This window comes from Malurus melanocephalus, unplaced genomic scaffold, assembly GCF_030028575.1.
Source record: "Malurus melanocephalus ecotype Western Australia unplaced genomic scaffold, MMel_1.1 scaffold_1264, whole genome shotgun sequence".
Classification (NCBI taxonomy): domain Eukaryota; kingdom Metazoa; phylum Chordata; class Aves; order Passeriformes; family Maluridae; genus Malurus; species Malurus melanocephalus.
This window is the reverse complement of record NW_026624496.1, coordinates 39,693-58,026: the sequence shown is the minus strand read 5'-3', so window position 1 is coordinate 58,026 and position 18,334 is coordinate 39,693. Positions and strand designations below refer to the sequence as shown.

Genomic DNA, 18,334 nt, shown 5'->3' with positions numbered 1-18,334 from the left:
GGCATCCACTTTACAGCACTCTTAGTTAGAGACAAATACATCATTTGGCTTCCTGGCAACTTCCTGACTGCTCAGGGTTATGAAAAATACAATATTTAACTATAGGTCTGTCTCTATGGTTATACTTTCCATTGGCTTTGYAATCAAAGTGATTGACTCTTGATAATGTTCTTGTCAATGTTGTATCCCTGGCTAACAGGGGAGAGCTGAGGATATTAATATTATTTCAGGAAACATGATACACATCCATTGCAATCAATACATGTAATTTGCTCTATCAAGTGCCTCATGGGACAGGTTGAATATTATACCCAGTGAATGTAATAAGTAGCAATAAGTGCAATTTTGACATGAGGTTGTTTCAAATGTGTATTTTGGCACACAGGACTGCAGCACGTTTCCACACAGACATGATATAGCAGTGGATCCCATGACCAGATAAGTGAGATAATTTTAAGCGCCTCCAAAGAGTTATTTCACACTGGTAGCTAATCACACACAGACTTGGCAGGCCTGGYGTTAGATCAGAGCTAAGGATCTGGATGGCTGGAGAAGTTCCTCCTGCTGTAACTTTATAGCTGGCTGTTGTAAATTAGAAGCTGTTAAATGCTGAAGAACAACATCATTATCTGCAGCTATTTGGTAACRCCTGATGGCTTTCAGAATGTTGTGGTTGTTTGATTCCCGTGTAAGGAAGAAAATGCAGGCACTGTAAAATTGCAATTAACAGTGACAGGYGAAATAAAAAGAGAAGGGGTGGGGAAAGAGGCCGCAGTAATTTTCAGTATACCTTTGGACTTGAATATTGTCGTGTGATGAAGTAAATACTCTTTTATTCCCTTCATTTGATCGGATTCCAGATGGTATAGTGTCTGGAATATATTATCCCTGCCAATCCTCACCAATAAGATTTCTGCTAGTGATTGAGACAGTCTGATACTGTACCAAGTTATCATCCAGGAATTTAATGCATTCTGGTCTAATCTTTCTTATTCTCCACCCTTTGTCATCACCATCATTGTATTAGGCAAATAATCCAACATAGATTCATAATCTATGGATCATAATCTAAATTACTTCTAATGATCTATAATCTAAATCTAATGATCTATGATCTAAATAGATCATAATCTAAACTACTTCCGTAATCTATCCAAATAAGGCCAACTATAACACTTACTCAGTTGTCTGGTGCACTTAAAAATAAAGAAGTATCTTTATATCACCTCTTGTCTTCATACACTCCAAATTTCAGGACAGAAATGTTCAATACTTGTTGAGAATTACGTTTTAAGTTAGAAAAAATGTCAGTGGTTATTCCCAAGATTAGTCTAGCTTTTCTACTTGAGAATGTTTTCAAAACAAACATGGAATAAATGCTTTACAGCTGCATTATAAATAAATGCATTCTCGCTGGGGAAGAAGGCTATTTCCTGCATCTAAAAAGTGTAGGAAGCGTCTTCAGTACTACTTTCATTCTTAGAAAATGTTTGATTTAGAGATGTCTTAAGCTATACAATGTGTGCTGAATTGAGAGAGATTGAAAACTAAATTAACCAGAAAAGTTTAAAGATCAGAGGATTCAGCAGTAGTGCTGCACGTCACTGAGGGGAAGCATTCCAAATGTAGGCAGASTTTGGACAGGGGGAGTTGTGTTGGAAATGGTTTCTCTATGTGTCCTCTGCAGTGGAAAGAGCAGGATTCATGGGATCCTTGTTGTGGTTGGAAGGCACCTCTGGAGATYCTCTAATCCAACCCACAAAGTAGGGTCAGCTAAAGCAGCTTGTCCAGGACTGTGTCCAGTTGGGTTTTGAATATTTCTGARTATGGAGATCCCACAACCTCYCTGGGAAATCCATTCCAGTGTTTTACCACCCTCACAGTCAAATTTGAGGTGTTTAATGTTTAAATGGAAYATTCTCTATTTCAGTTAGGGCCTACTGCTTCTTGTTCTTTCCCTGGACACCACAAGAAGAACCCACCTGTCCTTTTCATTTTTACTCTGCCTCTGTCAGGTATTTCTACATGAGAATTCTCTCCCACCTTCTCCAGAATGAACACTCCCAGGCTTCTCAGTCTCTCAAATAACAGAAACTCCAGTCCCTTAATCATCTTTGTGTCCCTTTGATGGACTAACTCCAGTTTGTCCATGCCTCTCTCGTACTGGAAAACCCAGAAGTAGACTCTGCACTCCACCTGAGCCTCACCAGTGCTGAGCAGAGGGAAGGATCACCTCCTCCACCTGCTGGCAGTGCTTTTCCTGATGCAGTCTGGGATGCTGCTGGCTTCCTTTGCCACAAGGATGTGTTTCCAACTTGTTTTCCAGCAGGACTCCCAAAGTTGTTTTCCAATTAGATTGAAAGAAGCCACTCATCCAGGCTATAATTCATCAGTTTGTCAATGARGATGTTGCAGGAGCGAGTGTCAGAAGCCCTGCTGTGCTGAAGATCATCTCAATTGCTCTTCCTTCATCCATCATACTACTGATATCATGGAAGGCTGTCAGATTTGTCAGACATCATCTCCCTTTCATAAATTCAATGGAGAATGAACTGAGAGCACCCTGGAAGAGACTTGGGCGTGCTGGTGCATGAGAAGCTCAATAAGATCCAGCAATGGGCACTTGCAATCCAGAGAGACAACRGTATCCTGGGCTGCATCAAGTGTTGGGAATAAACTTTTCCTGGTGAGGCTGGTGAGGCCCTGGCACAGGTTGCTCAGAGAAGCTGTGGCTGCCCCATCCCTGGAAATGTCCAAGGTCAGGTTGGACAGGACTTGAAGCACCCTGGGATAGGGAAGRTGTCCCTGCCCATGGCAGGRTTGGGACTRACWGGAAGGTCCCTTCCARTCCAAACTCTGTAATTCTAAATCACCTTTTTGTCCTTAATGCTTTGCAGGGTTCTTTGTTCCACCCCTTTCCCAGGSATAGAGGTGATGCTGACCAGTTTTTACCTGACCAGTTTGCTTTGAAGGATCTCTGGAGAAGTTGTYTGTACAGCAGCAGCAGAAAACCACTTATTTATTCATCTTGGGATTCTGATGTGCTTGTGCACAGAGATTTCACTCCAAGTTCCTTATCACTCCAATGATCTTTACTACAAAAGGCAGCTCTTGAAAGTAGAAAGGATATTCTTAATAGATTCTCAATGGTTCTTACGCTTTTCATACCTGCAAATATGTGTCAGAAGCAGGCTGTAAATCTTCAGCAATTAAAGTTTTTTAAATGGTCTTGCTTAACAGTCACTATTAGTCATGATAGACATGACCCCTTCTTTCTTGACAGTATTAATTTTGAGGAGCTCTGCCTTATCTGTCATTATAAATAACGGTAAAGCTGATCTGGGCTGATTTCTTATGCTAAGCAAATTTACCCTCCTGATCTTATTTAAATAGAAATTATGTTTTAATTGACAGCCTAAGGATACGAGCGAGGCAAGTTATGTAAGGACAAGAAATGTCTTTTATCAGACTAAATAGTAGAGTAGGAAAAAAATGAAGCAAGATTTGTTAAGCAGGAGTGTTTCTCTTGATAGGAATTGTTAATAGCAAAATGTAGTTTTAGGCTATGCTAAATCACAGATAAAACCAAGCCAGGGAGAAGGTAAGATGGCCATTTATTATTAACAGCCTGAAGATTTGTTCAGCACACTCTCTGATTTCAGTGAGTTCTAACCATCTGTAAAGTTTACACAAGGGACAGTATTATTCCTAAAATTCTATATTCATGAGATTCTAAATTCTCTTTTAAAATTTTAATTAGTGCTATCAAGTAGATTTACCTGAATTACCAATCAAGACACACTGAAAGGYAGGTATTGTAACCTTTCCAAAGGCCCTTTTGCACACAATGAMTGGAGGAAGACTTTGAGTTATTACAAATGGAATAAAGTAGGAAAGGTACGTCTTGTACCTCTGTACTGACCTGGCAGGGGTGTGCTCAGCAGGGAGTATTTGATCTCACCAAATACTGGACCAGCAACTCCAATTAGACAATAAATTSAGGGCTGGATGGAGATTTTGCTGTATGGTAGAAAACACACCAGATGAACATTATCTCTCCATCAGTGGTGCTTTGAAAATATGCAAAATGAATTCTCCTAACATTTATAAAAATCACATCCTCAGTATGTGTTTCACCTGTTCTAGTCATGCTTCATCTTTGTTCCCCCTACATCTCCTGCTGTCTGGGCTCACACTGCTTTTTAGCAGCTCTAGTTTATTAACAAAGGTAGTTCTGAATCTTGCAAATAAAATGCAGTTTAATGAAGTAGCTACATAAGGAAAATGCCTTTAGCAATCGCTCAAAACAGAGACAACAGCTTGAGAAGGAAATTTCCAGCAACATCCATGGAAGCCCAGCCAGCTGTTGAGCCTTTGGGCTCCTTAACACTCCYTCCTAAAGCTGCTTTAAATAAGGTTTGGAAARGGTTCTTTTCTTTTTGGTACTGCTYTGAGGGGTTGGTAGCACCAGTCAWGCAGCTTCTTTGAGRGCTTTCCTAGGGCCAGTTTTGTTATGCATTTTTTCTTTCTTTTCCTGATGGAAATTCTTGAGTCTTCTTTGCTTCAAGTGAGTAAAAGAAGCTTTTGTGGGTCCTAGAGGTAAGGGATGTTTATGCTGTTCAGTAGTATATATGCTAATATTATTTTCTAGAAATTCACTGAACTTTGTGGTTTGAACAGTAACAGATCAATCTAAGTATTGGTTACTCTAAAACATAATGATTTGGAGTCTTTGGTACAGATTAGGTTTATGGGGATTTTACATTTAATTTGACTGCGTTGTTCCTTAAAACAAGTGATAGATTATTTTTTAAATAGGTTTGCTATCTGTCTGTCAGAGAATGCTGGTAATTTTAAGGCCTTTTAATTCTAGTTAATTCTGATTTACTTTAAATTTTAAAACTCTGTCAAACTCTGTAGTTTATCAAAGCTAGAAAAACCCACGTCCAAAGTCTTTACATGAAGGAAAATAGAGCTTCTAGAGTGCCATGGTTTTGTTTATTATGGAATTTCCACTGCTATGTGTTTTACCTATTTTGTTTATGTTCCTGAAAGTCTTCTGATCCCTTCTAATTTCTTAACACTAATTTTAGAGAGAAATGGCTATAAGGCAATCTGTATGTGGAAAGTTGACTTTTATTGTGTGACAGACAGTAACTTGGGATCCCTGATGGCTTCAGTTGAAACATATGTTTTAAAAAGCCAAATACTTATTATGCCTTATAAATCAAGGAATGTTAAGTTGCTTTTTGGTGTATGACTTGTAGTCTTTACTGTGTTCAACATCTTGGAGTGTGAGGTTTAAATCTGCAGTAAGGAAAATCCTTTCTGTGCTTGGGGGGGCTTTTGTTCTGAGGTTTTTTTCCCCTATGGAAAAGGCTGGTGATGCCTTTGCAGCAGAGGGAGAGMAGGATTTATCTGGCAAAGGGTTTTCTTTGTATAAAGAAATACTACAGTGAGAAAACACTGTCTGAGGGAAGTGGGAAAGCAGACATTGCTTGTAAAACCAGATAATTTTGGTGTTGTTAAACTGCATGGAACAGCAGGAATAACAAACTGTGTGGGAGTGTGGGAGAAGTGTGATAAAGGGAAGGAACAGAAACGATTTGTAGAAGTTTTGAGTGCTTGCACAGCTGCATTTTTCCCAAATAATGTCAAGTTCCCATTTGCCAACTGTGTAGCAATTCTCAGTGGCAATTTAGCCTTGCTTTTGTGATTGAAATGAATCCTAGGAGATAKATGGAGCAGGATGAGTTTTAGWAAAAGTTTTCACAAAGAGGCRTCACAGAACAAARCATGAAGGCTTTTTGGTGAGAGAGRCCAAACTTTATTACCTTTTTCTGCTCCATTCCCATTCTTGCAGTGATSCTCGTGAAGGCACAAGTCTTCTGTGTATGATCTTAGGAGAACTAACAGGGAATAAGCTATTTTTGAGGAGGCAGTGGAGAGRTGTGGGGACTGAGGGATGGGCACCACATGGTCACGCACCAAAAGTCTTCTTTAAGAGGCCTTAAGTAGTCCATGGCATTCTAAGATTTGGGATTAAATACAGATGTAAGAGAAAAGATAAGGTAATTTTTAATAAAGAAGTGTACTGATTGAATATATGAGACTTCACACTGGGTGCCTTGAATCAGTCATGCCTTGCCTCACATTTAGGGACCTATTTACTATGTTTACTGTCAGCTGTATATTGTCAACTCTTAAAAATACAGCCTAAAAAATACACCAAAACAGCAGGGTTGGCTTTGATCTGTAAAACAACAATGGAGTGAGGCATCAGCTGTGTAGTAAAAATACCAATTTCTGACTGACAGTGGAGCACAAATGAGGTGCTGAGGTGTTCAATTTCCAAATAAATTTTGATTACTTTGAGAGAATTGGGTCTGGTTTTATTAGACAGCTTTTGCTTTGTCTTCATGATTTCATGGGGAGAAGCTATGAGAAAGCAGAGAGATGAATTATAGTTGGGCTACAATCTAAGATAAAAGAAAATGTTATATTAAAAAGTTTTTGGGGTTCAGCTAGTGTGAAGTTAGGATGCCCTGCTAAGTATTTTGTCTTTTAATATAAACAGAASTTGCTTGATCCTGTGAGCAGAAGTGCATGAGTAAAATAGATTGTTTGTCAAGTGTTCCATTCATACCTAACAGTTGTGATATATTTTTATTGACATTTAGTGATGTACATATCCCAGTACAAAAATACAAAAGGATGCCCTGTAAGGCATTGTGGTTTTGAAATAGGAAATCTTTCCTTTATCATCTAAATCATCCCTCTGTCAGTTTATAACCATTACCCCTTGTCCTCTTGCAACAAGCCCTGCTGAAAAGTTTGTCCCCATGGTGCAAAGACAATTTGTCATTTTGAACTTAGCTCTGGAAATCCAGGTGTTGAAGGTGATCATATTTGGCAGCTGTATCTTGTAAGGAATGTTTCTGTGGAAAATATGCATAAAGTGTTTGTTTAGTCTATAGTTAAGGACTGTATAAGATCTGTCTTAACAATATCTTTTAATGCTAAAATATCCTTTGTGAGAAGTTTTGAATTTATTCTCTTTAGGCTCAGCAAGTATCCTTTCACATATGCCTTACAGGCAAAAAGAATATGGCAGGAGTAGAGAGCAAAATTCAGAACCCGTGAGAACTAATAGATAAAAATGTGATCCTTTGAGCAGGAGGCTTTTATACACTTTGTCAGAGTTGCAGCATTATCAAGRACGCGCACTATCTCCTGCTTTACCGTGTCTGAAACAGCAGCGGGTTTGGGATCTTTGCGGGAGCTGCGTGTTGTAGGAAGATGTGCAAAGTGCATTTTAAAGTTAAATTATAAGGATTTGAGGACCCGAGCCTGAAACGCACCGATATCTCCCCGCTGCGGTCGGGCGAGGGCGCTCTCGGCCCGCGMACCCCGGCGGGACRCGCCGGGCTCCTCCGCTCGCTCCGYGCGTGGCTCCCGGYCCGTGCCCGGGTAGGACCCGCCGTGCCACAGAGGCTCCCGTCGGGAGCTCGGGGTTCCGGGCCCCGGGGCCGCCCGCACCATCCCCGGTTCAAGCGCCGACGCCCGCCCCGCAACTGCACTCGGGCTCCGCGCCCCGAGCCGCGCACGTCCCCTCCCCGCGCCCTCCCCGCGGCCTCCCTCGCCCCGCCCCTCTCGCCTGTGATTGGTCGGGCCGCGCTCTCCGCCGCCGCCGATTGGTGCTGTCCGCGCGCTCATTTGCATGTGGCGGAGCGGGGCGCGCGGCGGAGCCGCTGCAGTGAAGTTGAGCCGGAGCCGCCGCCGAGCGCCCGTTCCGCCCCGCCGGAGCCTCCGCGCCTTCGCCGCCGCTCGTCCCGAGCGGGACATGGCCGAGCGCAGCCCYCCGCCGGGATGGAGGTAGCCGGGCCCTCGGGGAGGGCTCCCGCCCGCTGTGCCGCCGGTCCTGCCGCGCCGCTCGGGGCTCGCTAGGGATCTGCCCCAGCCTCACCTTTCGCGCTTGTCYTGCCGCTTGGCTTAACCCGTCTTTCCTATGGCTGGGATATACAGCTCGACTCTGAAGACCCTGGAGGATTTAACTTTGGACTCTGGTTATGGGGCAGGAGATTCCTGCAGGTCCCTTAGTCTCTCCTCTTCCAAGTCCAACTCGCAAGCCTTCACCTCTTCTCAGCACAGAGGCAACTGGTGGTACTACTCGGGCTCCATGAACAGTAGGAATAACAGCTGGGATACCGTGAACACCGTGCTGCCGGAAGACCCCGAGGTCGCAGATATCTTCTCCAAGTGCCCTAAGCTGCCGGAGCTCGAGGAATACCCTTGGACTGATGAGGACATCGGCAGAATCCTGCGCAGAGGGAAGGGAGAGGGCCAGGGCAGGAGCTTCTCGCAGGACGCGGTCCGGCGGCTCTCGCAGCTGCTGCGGCGCGCCCTGATMCGGGTGTCCCGGGAGGCGCAGCGCCTCAGCGTGATGCACTCCAAGTGCACCCGCTTCGAGGTGCAGAGCGCCGTCAAACTCATCCAGAGCTGGGCCCTGGCCGAGAGYTGCGTCCTGGCCACCGTCAAGGCGCTCTCCTTGTACAGCATGAGCGCCGGCGACGGGCTGAGGAAAGGCAAATCGGCCCGCTGCGGCCTCACCTTCTCGGTGGGGAGGTTCTTCAGGTGGATGGTGGACACGAGGATCTCGGTGAGGATCCACGAGTACGCGGCCATCTCCTTGACCGCTTGCATGGAGAACCTGGTGGAAGAGATTAAGGCTAGGGTTTTGGCGAGTCAGAGCCCCGACGGYGGAGGGGAGATCTCGGCCGAAATCCTGGAGATGGTTATCAACAACGATGCGGAACTTTGGGGAGTGTTGCAACCTTACGAGCATCTCATCTGTGGGAAAAACGCTAATGGTAAGATCCAGTTTTAATAATGGTTGTCTTCAAACCAACAGGTTTTACAGTAAAATCCTCGATCTCTGCGGACTTGGGGGTTTTCTGGGCTTTCTTTGCATCGGGATTGCATCTTGGTCGTGGTTTGTGTGTGCGTAAAGCGGGCATGACGGTYTTACCAGGCAGGAATGATCCTGGGATGTGCCAGGTTATAAAAGGCTGTGGGAAACCGAGCCCTGTTGTCCTAACAAACATCTGACTTTCCACCAAACAGCTGCTGTTTGGAGCGTTTTCCCTCTAACTGGCGTGCAAACACGTTTCTCTGGAACCCTGACATGAAATGTGCTTTACAAGCTGTTGTGGAGAAGGTAACACTATCACTTTCAAACAAAATCTACCTTACAGCGAGTGTCCTGCAGTTTCATCTTAAAGATGCTGTTACCACATACAGCCTGGAGAGGGAAAACAACATTTAATTCTTTTTCCTTTGCAGTAGTAAAATTCACTTTATGARCAAAAACTTTTAACTTCACGTTGCTCTGACTTCCTTGTAGTTCAGCAGGAACCTGTGGTATAAGAGTTTATAACCTCTGCCATAAGAGTTTGTGTGATTGTAGGACGGTGCCTCCGTGATGAGAATAACACAGAGTTAAGGTGCTTGCCGCTGTCATRGGTTTGGAAAGCAAAGTTTCCGAACACTTCAGCAGATAGAGGAATGTTGGCATCGTCCTGCGGGGAGCGAGGAGCAGTTTGGAAAGCTTAAGCCGTGACAAGTTGTGTTAAGGAGCTGCGCTGTTTATTTTGCATTGTCACACTGAGAAATACCATCTTTTTTTCATGGAAAATTCAGGGAAACGTTCAGTTTAGAAAAGYGTTTCGTGTACCACCCACGGTTTCATTGCTTTCGCTGGCCCCTGTTATGGTTGGCTGTTCCACWCTTAACACGTTTGTGATTTAACTCTGTAAAACCAAGGGGCTTGGTCTTTTCAAAAGGGAATCTCACGGTGAGAGAAGGAAAGGAGCTGTTTGAGTTTGAGGGAAAAAAAAAACCTTAGGTGAGTGTAAGCCCTGAAACGTTTTGTCAAAGAACGGCTGACTCACCTCCTCCTCCCTGGGTGCATTGATTTCCTGCAGTTCTACACCCAAGCAATTCTGTGATTCAGATCACGAGTAGGTGACTGCAGTGAGTGTCCCCTTTGGGTCAGCATCACTAAATATTTGTGAAATAAATGCGAAGAGGCTTCTGCATGTTCTCTTGGCACTGGTTCAAGGCATAATGTAACTTTTAAACTCAGACACAGGCATCTTAGCTTCTGACTGCAAGCTCTTGGATGATTAAGGAGGTATGAGGATGCCTTGTCTGCCAAAACACTTGTCATTCTTTGTTTATCATGGGCGTGCTTGTCACCAGGTCCCAGAAGAGGACTTGTTCTCCCCTCTTGTTCCTTATTTAGGGAACCTGGAGTGAAATGTTTTGGTTCTGTGAACTGAAATGTACATTTCAGCTSTCCCCAGTGCTTCTTCCACACAGGTTCTGTGTGTAAAATGAAGAGTTAGACTCTCACAGAGCTCTTCTTTTAAAAATTTTGGGTTTTAAATCTATTTCTTAAGATAAATCTCCTTGGAAAAACTGCAGTGAATGAATGGATGGTGGTGTTGAATGGCAGGGAGGGTGACTGTGCAGGGAAATGCTTATAAATATTCAGAGCACCAAATGGTCAGTTATGATAACRCTCCTGCACAGGGGAAAGCCAAGCAGCCAGTGGCCACAGAAGGATTGGCTTCTGTTGCCTCTTTTGTTGTTCCTGCCTTTCAGATCAATTCCGTCAATAATTGAATGCATTTTTTAAGTCTGGAAATTGAATAAAACCGCACATGAAGGCATTCTGTGATTTCCTGTGACAGTCTGTCACTAGTGTTTTACCTGACACAAGTGAGTGAATCCTCTAAATGGCTTTTCTTGCAGTTGCAAGGCCACAAATGGTTTTATATGGATGCAAAAAACCTTGAAATAACTTCTCTATTCTTGTCCCTGTAGGAATTGTAAATGAGCAGTATTCACATCATCCTGCACAGTGCTTTCAAATGATCTTGCCTTTTACATTAATTTAAATCTGAAGTAGATCTGGCAGTGAAATAACTGGATTTATTCCTGTTTAAGGAACAGGGAAASTTGCTTTACCGTCACTTTGGCTGCTTTTCTAGTAAGAGCATTTAGTGGTGTGCTCGTAAATTGCAAACTTGGGGTGTGTGTGCTGGGTTTTGTTTTATAGCCCTGAGTTTGATGTCAGAGATAAAAAGCACTTAGAGGTTCARTTCTAACTCCAGTCAAGCATTGTAATCTCTGGATGAAATCCATGGTGCTGTCCTATGCAGAAGATTGTGTGGGATTATCATAATGGACATTTCTGGCATTATGATCTATTGAATACCATTTTCATTATTAGATCAGGACAGCCTGCTGCTTTGGAGTCAAAGAAACAGTAAGTAAATATATAAATCTTCCTAAATTCTCATGAGACTGAGGTTTAAACCTGTATTTCTTCAGTGACTAATCTCCCATCAAAGACCACAGTCCAGTCACCGGTCTCAATGCTTTGGAGGCTGAAAGAACAATATTGTGTATTACAACAAACGTGTTTTAATCAACACCTGGTGTGTGAAGGGTAAAGTTTAAAACTCTGCAAATGCTTAAGGGGGAATTCTAATATTATTTTTATATAAATAATAATCTGTGGCTTGCTTGTTTATTTGCCCTTTCTGTGAAGCTGTTCTTTAATCAACTTTTTTGCTGTTTCTGTGAGCCTTGCTCTGCTCTCAGTGTGAGTTCTGCGTTTGTGCTTGGGACTCGGTGTCTCTGCCTTGAAAGGAGGAATGTCACCTGAGCCTGTGGCCCTGAGTGAGGAGTTCTGCCCAGCTCTGGGTTTGTTAATGCCTCCAAGGGTAAGGTCTTTTTAGGCAGAACCTAAGTGAGGATGTTGCAAAAACACTGGAAAGAAAATGAAGCAAAAGCAGCAAAAATGATAGGGAGCTACTGAACAACGTTAGCTCCTGGAAGGTAAAAAACAGTGTGAATTGGAATACATGTTTTATTTTCTGTTTTTAATTACATGGAGATGTCTRTGTGCAGTGGTAGAGAATGCACCCAGTAGTTGCACAGGGATRTTGACACGTGCTGATTTGGAATATTGGAGTCCATTAATTGAAAATGTTTGTTGAGAGAAGAGTTGGAATATGAGCTTACCTTGGGAACGTGACTCTTTTCCTCCACCTGCCTAGGTTTGATGCACAGCTTTTTAGCCTGTGCACTGTCAGCACTGCAAATACATTTTGATATGATTGCCCTGTTAATTACAGCACTTGGGTTGCTCTGAACTCTCTGGTTATGGTCAGGCACTCCCGTGTCTGCCAGTCCACCTGCTGTGCTGTTTAATGCATCAGCACATCCCGGTGCTCTGCACATAGAAGTGTTGACAGATGTTTTGCTAAAGGAAAAAAAAAAAAGAGAGGGGGAAGGGTTGGAATTTAACTTGATAATGCTGTTTCTTCGTGTACCTCTTAGCCCAAACACTTGAAGTTCTCTCTGGATGAAATAATCCACAAATGGCTGGCTGGCTCAGCTGAGGAGGAGGATCTGAAATAAGCTCTGCTTGTGTTTTGAGGCATTTTTTTTAGAAAAGGGTTGAGGGGGGAAATGTATAMTCTTTCCTCACAGTGTGATGGGATGGTTTGGACTCTATAAAATTAAACAAAGCATGAATTTTCATCTCCCTGGTGCTAAACACTGGCAAACTTTATCAGACATCAAACTTAGCATTTACTATCACCAGCCCTGTGTTCTTTTATGTTTCTTACTTCATTAATACAGACTAAAAATTAYAACCAATTTTAACATAGAGAGTTTTTTAGAGCTATGCCATGATAAAATTTCTTTTTTATACCTATCAAATGATYTGAAATAACTTTTTTATTTCTGCATAGTCGTGGTTCTGTATTGAAATCCAGCATGGGGAAAAAAATAATGACATTTCAGTAAGCAGAATGTCCTTTTGTTATCTGAGCTGAACAAAGTGGTGTGCTCATCAAGAGCCTCATCAATTTTAATAAGCTATCAGCTCCACAAGTCTTCAGAAAAGCACTGCATGCTGGAAGGGGGGCATTTTGGGGAAAAGAGCTGCAGATGGAATCAATAAATGAAACTGAGGGGAAATACAAGGCTTGTATGGTGGTACAGCRGGTGGCTTGCAAATCATTTCAGAAAAAAAAGAAATAACTCTGTCTTCTATGTTGCCTTATCTGAAGGAAGAGTTTGAAGAAATTTTGGGGCTTCCTGGGCAGGAATTTGGTATTTTATGTCCACATTTCCATGTTGGATGCTGTGATCCTATTCCAACTCTGGCTTCATTCACCTCTGGACCCCCAGCACACCTTGGGTGCTTCTACTCCTACTCAGTCGAGAGCTCGGATTTGCATCCACAAACCCACAGGGACAAATTCTTTAAACCTAAATCTTAATGCCTGTACACACATGCTCGCCTCTCTTACCAAAAACAAACCACCAGGTGCATCTCTGCAGATGTCTGTGCTTTTAATTGTGCATCTCATGGTAAAATATAGAGCAAGCAAGGCTAGAATAAYGATTTTTTACACTTACAGTCAGTTTTTGGCATTTCTATATATTTATTTATTTAGCTGTAATAAAGGAAAATCATTGAAGTAAATGATGCTGTCTTAAATTGATCCTTCATGTAGCTGATATTGCCCCATAGCAATAAAATTCGTGTCCTTTCAGTAAAATTGGTTGAAGGGCAAGTGCTGAAATGCCCCTCTATAACTACCAGCAGCAAACGCTGCTGATATTTGCATTTTTAGTGGAATCTGTTTGGTGGCAACTTAACCCTTGTGAAACAGAGGAATTGGGCTGTGAGGGAGGGACCTCTTGGAGAGAAAACTCTGTGACCTCTTTTGTCAAGGCTGAAATCTCGTTACTGCTAAAGTTTGAACTGAGCAAGTATTCTTGGGGCCAGGACAGAATCTTAATCTGTAAGTTCCAGCAGGTGCTTGGTTCATTGATTYAGTGATTTTCCAGGTGTAAGATCAAGCTCAAAGATTAACAGTGAACACCTGTGCAATATTTGAGGTGCTCTTACTTGTTACTCTGTGTGTGTGTGTGAGCAGAAAATGAGGAGTGAGGTCAGACTGTTCATATTGTTAGAAATAAAATGGAGAGTGTTTGTGTGTATCTTTTGATACTGAAATAACTGGAATTARATTGGAGAACTTGCAGCTGATCTTCCTGAACTGAGCCACCAAGGTGTTTTTTGTTTGTTTTTTTTCTCACATACCCCATCTAATTTCTTGTGATTTGAAACTTTAATTCACTTCATCAGGGGAGAGTTGGTGGTTGTCAATCAACTTCCATAAATGATCTATAGGATTATGGAWWTCTTCCTCTCCCTTGAGATCAGCAYTCACCCAGAGCATGGATATCMTGTATATTCTGGCTSTTTTGACATCTTAATCCTATCCTCCCTAAATTGGGGTTATTCCAAAACTARCTGCAGTAGTAACAAAGGGCAGCAGTGAATTTTGAATAAGTTTTGTCTTGGTAATGGGGTTGAGATGAAACATATTTTTGCACTGAAAAATCTTGTTTGGGCTGTAATGTTATTGCAGTGTTTTCATGTTGCAATAATTTATTTCTGCTGATGTACATCATGTGATTCAAATACTCCAGTTAATGGTCCATTTAAAGCTTTCTTCATCTGTTTGATTTTTCTGTCCCTTTCCCCAGCTTGGTTTTGTAATGGATGGGTCTGCAACAACTCAAAGGAARTGTTTCAGTTTATGAAGTCCTCCTGTTGCAGGAAACATAAGTAAAGTACTGGAAACACTTATTTACAATAGACTATAAAATTCACTTAATAAACAATTACCAAGTTGCAGAGGAGGATGGGCTGAGGACTCAAACACTTAACTTCAGAGGGAGCTGAAGCTCAAAAGTGCCTGTTTGCACTTGGGAGGTTAAACCCAAAATCTTGGTGTTGTAGTAGAAGAAAGTTGTTAAAAAACTCATTTTACAGCAATGCAAGAAAGTGGAATTAGGCCAAAAGTAGCATTAATCCTATGATCTTCACTAAATCAGCATGTTGTCCTTTCTTAAAGGCTAATGCATTTTGCATTTTACTTTTCCTTGAGCAATTTGTCCGTTGTGCCAGCAGAATTCAACAGAGACAAACAGAGGCTTGTAAACACAATAAACCCACTGGATGCTCTACAGTGCCCAGTAAATCCCTCAGCTGTCTTCATTCTGCTGAATGTTTGGAAACGAGATGAAAATAATTCTTCATTTACATCTGAGCTCTCTTTGCATTTGGTCAGCACTGAGCTTTTCAAGCCAGGGTATGTGGTCCTTGTTTATGAACATTTTCCATTGTTGCAGGCTCAGGGTTTGGCAAACTGGACATTAAGGAAAACCTCTCTCCCTSATTAAGTTTTGCCCCACCAGTGGACAGCAGGAGGAAATGTCCATTTGCTCACGTTGAGCTATGAGAATCCAGGCTGGTGAACAAAAGGATAAACCCAATAATTTCTGGTGCTCTTCTTGTTTTAACAGGGTTGATTTACGTGGTGTTTTGAACCTAAGTGCTTAACATGACATTTGGTTAAATCCAAACAAGCCTGAGGCAGCAGTAAATCCAGGACAATGCTGCCTTCGTGCTTTCTTAATTTACAAATTGGGGCCAAAGCTCTTCAACAGAACTCATGATTTTTTTTCTGTACAGAAGAGGTACATTTTTAAAAAAATAAATATGTATTACTCGTGGACCTTGTTGAGAGCATCTAAGTCAACTTAAGGGTTCCAAGTTGTGGCTTTGTTATGGAATACCAGATTGGAAGGGACCTGAAGCACAACCTTTCAACCACATGAGTGAGAAGAGCCTTTGAAGTGGAGTTTTCTTGTTGGCATTGCAGGTTTTGTCCTAAGAAAGCAGTAACAGAAAGAGGAAAGGTTTGTTCTTTTACCCCAACACATCCAGGCTTGCCTTGGKTCATGAGCCAGGCAGGATGTGTGAGCTCCCCCTGGTCCTTGGGAAGGCTCTGGATGCAGCAGGTGACCTGGGGAGCCTGGCAGGGCAGCGAGGAGGGGCCAGCCATGGGCAGGGCACGGCTGAGGTGCTTTTGTCAACCCTTAATTCAGTGTCTGCCCGGCTGAGGTGCTTTTGTCAACCCTTAATTCAGTGTCTGCCTGGCTGAGGTGCTTTTGTCAACCCTTAATTCAGTGTCTGCCTGCAACCTGCCGGGCTGGTGGCTGCCCTTGTGTGAGCTTGGGGTGTGTGCGGTGGAATGAATAGCCTGGAAGTTACTTCTGAGGAAATGGGATGATGTGAGTGCTGCTCTCTTCAGGAGGGGATGCTGAGGATTAGAGTTAAATGGAATTCTGAGCTGTGAAATCCTCATCTGTTAAAACCTACTCATGACGTGTTATTTGCTGATGAAAGTTCCTTGGAACTGTAAACTTCCTCCTCCTCATCTGCTCAAAACCTGTTCCTTAACCATGTGATTCCCAGTCCAGCTGTTTGTGGGGATGCTCCATGGYCTTTGCTGTGATGTGARCACCAGGCATTTCTTTGGAATTGCYGYTCAGCAGAGCCGAGGTGCTGGAGCCTGGGAGCATCATTAAATTGGCTCTCGGACTGTTTGGTGCTCTTCGGGTGGCTTTGACCCAGACACTCAGAGGTCAGGCGTACACCTGAGCACTTGCCAGTCTTGTTCTGGGTGTTTWATTATTACACCCAGACCATCTCCTTCTTAAAACCTGTTTGATGTTCACATCATGCTATGCTTGACCTGCTTCGAGTCAGGACTGAGCAAAATGCCAGAGCAGCCTGTCATGAGGCTGCATTTGGCTCTCCCTGTCCAAAAATCAAAAAGCCTTGACCTAAGCAAAAAAAAAAAAAGAGGAAAATGTGTTCCAACAATTTCTGTAGTTTTTGTGTAGTGACACTGAAATGCTTGAGATGATGAAGAGTGTTTGTGGTAGAATCATGGGACAGAGACAAAGAAATTAGGCCAAATAAACATTTTGGAGCAGCTTCTCAGTTTGTGGATGTAGATGTATAACAACTGATAAATTTGCTGTGGGGCTGTGCAAGATCAAAGTGAAAGTTGTTTACGCTATTTGGGGATGAGAGGAAAGGAACACTGCAGAAGACATAATCTGCTTGTCCCATTCTCTGGTGTTTATAACATCACAGTCCATGTTGGATACTTCTCTCCCTTTAATTTCTATCCCAATATGGACTCTGTTGCCTGGGACCTGGAGAATAAAGAGGAAAATATAACTGTGTTTATGCTGGGACTTATACATTAAAAAGATAAGCATGCAGAGGCGTAATTGTCTTTTTTTTTTTTTTTAATCTTATGTAGCTCTGGATTTTTTTCCTAATTAATTCCAAGATGATAGTGAGTAGTTTTTCTTCTAATATTTACATTTTACTCTTTGTGAATAAAGCACACTGCTATTTGAGCTGAAGGACAAGAGTTGAATATTGGCAAACAGCAAAAGTAGAGAATTAGGCCAGTTTTGCCTCCTATTTTTTCTTCACACTCTTTGGGTTTTTGATGTTTTTGTAGAAGTCAGTTTCTTGTTGGTTTTGTTTGCATGACTACTCAGTACTCCATGCAGTACTGACTCGTGTCAGAACTAGTAGGTGACAGCAAAAACTTGAGTTTTGTGCTGATTTTGGACAATGCACTCATCTTTGACTTCGATTCCTCTTACACAATCCACACAAATGGTTATGAGGTTCGTTTTTATTTCTTTTTCCAGTTTTTGTGCCATTTCCTGAGATAATACCACAGGCCTAACCAGAACCTTAGGGATGGATGTCTGTTGTAAGAATATGAGATAACATAGAATGAAATGTATTTCCTCTGTGGGGGTGGATATAAGTTCTGTTTAATTGCACATTGAATTTCTGCTCTTTTGCTTTAATGTTATCTTCATTCCAGCCCCCCACCCGGTTTTGTGCTCAACTTGCTCTGGCAACTTTGTTTAGTCTAGAAATCATAGAAACCACTCCAGAGTTGAATTGATATGGTTTTATTATGATCTTAGTGTGGTTTCTGGTACTTTCAAGCTGTTATATCAATTTTATAGCGTGTCTGTGGATACTGGCACTGAAGGGACAGCTGAACTTCGAGGGGAGGGAAGAAGGTGAAAAACTACAACGGTCGCAGCCARTCATAATCTTTATTGTTCTTTTTAATAAACSATCTCATTMTATTGTCAGTCTGTAAAGACTTCTAAAGCTTTTTTYYYCCCAGGAAGTGTTATGAAAATTTCTGTTATGCTTTGTCAGTATATGTTGAAATTTTGGCTTGGATGTGTATCGKTTTTTTTCCAACCTGAAGTAAGATCAGGAGATTTGTCAGAGTTGTTGTCGATGACCTGCTGTTTAAAGAAGCTCAGAATCCGTGCA

At 42.3% G+C, this 18,334-nt stretch overlaps 1 protein-coding gene across 1 annotated transcript; it reads left to right on the top strand.

Annotated features, from left to right (window-relative positions):
• Positions 1 to 7,774: 7,774 nt before the first annotated feature.
• On the top strand, positions 7,775 to 9,612 carry LOC130586700 (ankyrin repeat and BTB/POZ domain-containing protein 2-like). The gene is made up of 2 exons (XM_057387584.1): positions 7,775 to 8,870; positions 9,467 to 9,612. The coding sequence occupies exons 1-2, from the start codon at positions 8,009 to 8,011 to the stop codon at positions 9,610 to 9,612; spliced, it is 1,008 nt and encodes a 335-aa protein (XP_057243567.1). The 5' UTR covers positions 7,775 to 8,008.
• Positions 9,613 to 18,334: the final 8,722 nt, after the last annotated feature.